Source organism: Frankliniella occidentalis, unplaced genomic scaffold, assembly GCF_000697945.3.
Source record: "Frankliniella occidentalis isolate FOCC.00 unplaced genomic scaffold, Focc_3.1 Scaffold8, whole genome shotgun sequence".
Classification (NCBI taxonomy): domain Eukaryota; kingdom Metazoa; phylum Arthropoda; class Insecta; order Thysanoptera; family Thripidae; genus Frankliniella; species Frankliniella occidentalis.
Genome location: NW_026267138.1, coordinates 3,053,535 through 3,058,291, shown reverse-complemented (window position 1 = coordinate 3,058,291; position 4,757 = coordinate 3,053,535). Strand labels below are relative to the sequence as shown.

Below are 4,757 nucleotides of genomic sequence, written 5' to 3'. Positions count from 1 at the left end.
CCCACCTCTCCTGCACAGTGAAGCAGGCGCCATCAGGCCGTCTCACTCTGGCTCCAGATTGTTCTCCCGAGGGTACCATCACCATCAGGAGGGCTTTTAAAAGCTACAGGGAACACTACTTGCGGTGTTCCAGAACACCGGGGAAAACAAACCGTCTCCAAGAGAGAGATGCATTCAGGCTCGAACACTTCATCACTTGTGATTCGAAACTGTAGTCACCGTGTGAAAGTAGACAAAAATTTTCACAGCAAGAGAATTTTGTTGGTGCTTTTTTTTTGGAATACATTTTGTCGACGTTGGTATTACCTGGTACTAGTTGTACTTACTGGAAGCTTCATTGTAGTACACGGAGATGCGCTCTAACTGCAGATCGGAGCAGCCATGGTACTCGCCACTCGGGTCGATGCCGTGCTCCTCCGAGATCATCTCCCAGAACTAAACGAACACAGAGACGGGTATCCCGAAATTAGCAACAACGGAGAAACATCAGTCGTCATCGTACCTTACCACGACCACGCGTGGCGCGTGGCAACTGATAGGATGATAAAGACCCGTAATTCGGCGTCTGTCGCGGGTCATTGCACTCTGGGAGGCGCGTCGCGATTCTCTGTAGAGGAACCACGTTGGAGCAGGAAGAAAGAGTCGAGGGAGGGGGAGAGAGTGAGTCAGAGAGAGACAGACAGAGAGACAGAGACAGAGGGTCGTGGCGCCGAGTAGCGTCAAACTCCTAAGCGCCGCTCGCAACGCCGGATGTCCATTTTTAGCCTGTCCTCCTGTCGCCTCATGCAGTGTCGCGACGGGGCTTAGCCCTCTGGCCGCGCGGGGCCCCCGGGGCAGGGGTCGCGTCTAGGGCCTCCCGACGATTCACGGCCCGCACGGCGGCGTGGCGCCGGGAGGGGCCTTCCCCCTGATGCACCTGCCCCCTTCCCTCCTCTCCTCTGAGCTCCCACCCCCCGCCGCACTCCCGCAGACGGCGGCGGGCGCGCGCTCCCGAGGGGGTCGACGGACGCCCCGCAAACGCCCCGCACCCGAGCGCGTCTCATTGGACGTCTCAATTGATGCGCCCAACAAGAAAAGACGCGGGGGTGCCCCGTCATGGCCTGGCCCATTTACCGGCTCAGTCGCCGTGCAGCCTGTCTGTCGGGGCGCGCGCGGGAAGAGGGAACGCAGGGGAGGGGGAGGACACCTGAAAATAAACTAATGCAGGAAGAATTGAAGCGACGAGGAAGAGAAAGGAGGAAGAAGGGACAGAGGGAGGTTCATCCGCGCGAAAGGGAGCCGGCAGAGACGTGCAGCAGAGGCGTGCAGCAGAGACGATCCGAATGGTCTGCCCCTCGCGCCCCACCCGTCGCGCCGATTCGATACGGCCGCCGGCGCGTCATCTTCCAAGGGAATCTCGTAATTATTACCGTTGCTGCCCTGCCTCCGGACCCAGCGGCGCCCAGCAGCGCCCACCGCGCCGCGGCTCCGGCTCCGGCCGCTGCAAACGCTCACTTGGGAGGATGGGCAGTTCAAGTGAGTTAAATCGCTAATTCTCTCCACAGTTTGCGATATACTCACTGCTTCCCCTCATCTTTACTTCTTTTGTATTTTTTCTTTCCTCGCAAAGAGGATTAACAGTAATGGTCTTGACGGCGGTCAGTGTACTGTTGCGCCGAGTGTGGGTGTGATGAGGATGAATCACACTCCCTTTCTTCCCTTTTCCTCTCCCCCTCGCATCTTGTCTGCTGAGACGCAAAAAAACCTTACATGATAGACAGACGTAGCCATACTGTGAGCATTCTGAGCAAGCCAGCCGAATATTATTATTTTTCGCAGTGATGGGCGCCGCGCCGGCGCCTCTCCTCCCCCTCCCAGTGCTTTCATTAGCGCGATGGACGGTGCGAGCGAGGCGCTGCTGGGCGCTCACGAGACGCAACTGGAGTTATCCGATTGAACGGGCGGTAGCCTCGCGATATTAGATGAGGAGCTAATTAATTAAATCCATGGCAAACTAATCTGATTTTTATGAAGAATAACCAAAACGGCGGAAATTTTAAGGGGAAAGAGGTACATGCCGGTTTCTCAAGGCAAGTCTGTGGCTGCTTTGAGACGGCGGCAACCCCAACCCGTTCAATGCCCGTTCGGAAGTCAATATTAATACGGTTTTCGGCTATAATAATGATGATGATGAGATGACAGGATTCTTGACGTCCGCCTGTTGGGATGGGCTCTTGGTACTTGAACTTGACTTGTCACCACCCGGCTGGTCGGCGGGGTGGGTCGTGCTGCCGTGTACTTTTCGGGCGGGGCAGTGAAAGGCTCATATGGGGACACGGGCTGGGCAGTGAGAGGCGTGCTCAGTGCAGCGCACCCCAGCGCCCCACACGGAGGCTCGGTGCGCAGCGCGGCGCACAAGGCCGTGCATGTCGGACGTGCGGCCCGCCCCCGACCGACGCTTTCTCTCCCTTCGACATGCATAATAACCATTAGGCTGTCAAACTATTATGATGGATCGTGTACCCGAGTGACCGCGCTAGTAGTGCGTGCCGCGCGTCGTGTCCCTCTCGTCCTTCCCGACGCACTGCTTCTCTTGGGGACGGCTGAGGCCCCGGGATGGGCGTCGAGAGGTGTAGTCAGGCCCGGTGTACCTATACATTCCCATACATTCCGTCCCTCTCTCTCTCTCTCGCTCGCACCGACGCGTGCTCCCGACGAGGACGACACCACACCGCTGCAGCCCGGCCTACCCGCGCCCTGCACGCCTTGCACTTCGCGTCCCGTTAGCCTGGCCGGTACCCGGGACCCGGCTGGACCCGGCGGGGGGCCGGGCGGGGCCGGGTCTGCTCGCGCCTGGCCTACCCTAGCCTAGGGCGCCACGCGAGTACCCATACCTCGGGTACTGCGGGCTGGGTTAGCCTAGGAGCCGCTCTGGAACAGAGAGTAACAGCGGAAGTTAAAGTCGTCGCGGTATAGGATGCATATCTTGAAAGAGCGACCGGGCTGCTGGGGACGGAGGTCCACGTCCAACACGCAGGGCCCGTCCCCAGCCCCCTTCCCCTCCAGCCAACATCTGATGCGCCTCCCGCCTCAGTCCGATTGTGGAGAAAGGGGGAAGGGGGAAAGGGAGGCCCACTGGGCATTGTGGTCCTGATTCCCTCTGTATCCCTTTGGGCGACGACCCGAGCCGCGCGCCGCCACAGCCGCGCTGCTGCTGCTGCAGCCCGCCCATCTCCTCTATTGAGAAGGGCGAGATATCTCGGCCCGATATCGATTTCCTGTCACGCTACTCATATCGGAAAAGTGTCGGAGAAGAATGGTCATAAACCGAATCGGAGAGGAAGACTATACAGCGATAGCCGATGGACCTGCACCTCAAAAGGGCTCCCGGTCCGGGCTGCAAGAGCCAAAGATAATTTGAATTGGAATAAACATGCCGATGAAAAAAGGTTCCTAGAATCAAATAAATTTTACAGGGTTTGTCATCTCTAGGGTTAACTTGTACGCCCTGCAACGTCCGAGAAAGGAATCAAGCGGAGACTGAAACATCGAGACACCCTCGTAGTTTGCCCTGAAGAGCAGAAGAGAACAAAAGATTCTTAATTGAAAACATTTATTTACTCTGCCCTTCCTTTTTTTCAGTGTCCGTGCCCCGTGCGTGCCGATGCCGTGTGGAATAGCCAGACCGCGGCGCCGCTTCACGCAAGCATGCGCGCCCCGCAGCGCCCCGCCTGGGCCTCCCGCCCCTCCGCCACCCCCGCACCCGACGAAGTCTATGATTTAAAAACAACAACGATTTCAAAGCAACCTTCATCAGAAGCCGCACTCGTCCTCTCAAACCTCGTAGGGGTTTTCCGCTCGCAACTAAAATTAAGTCAGACACCAATATGACAAGCGCAAACTTTCCAAATAGATTTTGGAAGAGGCACCGCAACACTATTTTTCATCATCATCGGTCGTAAAAATAAACAGGCGGTATAGGGTTGGGCTCGGAGCCTCTCGGCCCCGCGGCCCGGCTCGCCAAGATTAGACGAAATGGAGAAAATTGTCCGAACATCCCGCCCCGGCTCCGGCAGCGGGCTCCAGCGGGCCGGCCGCGCCGGAATGTGGTCGGCGGAGCCTGCTGAGCCTGCTGAGCCGAGCCGCTGGATAAGACCCACCCGCCGCGCCCGCCTAGCAATACCGCTCCACAAAGTGACCTGCTTTGCAGGGACACACCCCCGAGCCCGAGCGCGGCGGCGCGCGACCGCAGCCGTCGTGCGCGCCTCTGTGTGTGTGTGATTGTGATAGTGTGTGCGTGCGTGCGTGCGTGCGTGCGCGCGCGTGTGCGTGTGTGCGTGTGTCTGACCGTGTGTACTTTACTGCAGCGGAGTTCGATGCCGCAGGACAGTCGGAACCTACAATTGCCTGTACTGTACAGTACTCCCGGTAGTGAAAGCAGCGCTTCTTCGCCGAGCCGACTCATCAATCTGCTGCGGGGTTCGCGAGCTTCACTTTTGGCGAACGACTTTTTTTACGAGTTGGGCGTGCGTCGGAGTCGAAGTGCCCTGCCGTGACCAGCGCTCCCGTCACGCAGCCATAGGGCGACTCTGCTCGCGCGGCGATGCTATGCACCCACCACCGTCATGGCGATCGAGTCGCCAACACCCGGGTCCCTCTGGTGCCCCGTGGGCGGCGAGAAAATCAGGCAAACAGTCTCCAAGGTCCTGTCATATTTAGAGCGCTTCCTCCTCGACGTACGCCTGACTGGACATGGTAGGCCACCGGCTCCACAGGGC

At 58.5% G+C, this 4,757-nt stretch overlaps 1 protein-coding gene across 1 annotated transcript in view; it reads right to left on the bottom strand.

Annotated features, from left to right (window-relative positions):
- Nucleotides 1-4,757, bottom strand: part of LOC127751650 (tubulin beta-3 chain-like) — a 16,056-nt gene that overhangs the window by 2,256 nt on the left and 9,043 nt on the right. The window contains exon 2 of the mRNA XM_052275507.1: nucleotides 314-435. Within this exon, the coding sequence (XP_052131467.1) occupies nucleotides 314-435 (122 nt within the window). The remainder of the gene's footprint in view (nucleotides 1-313; nucleotides 436-4,757) is intronic.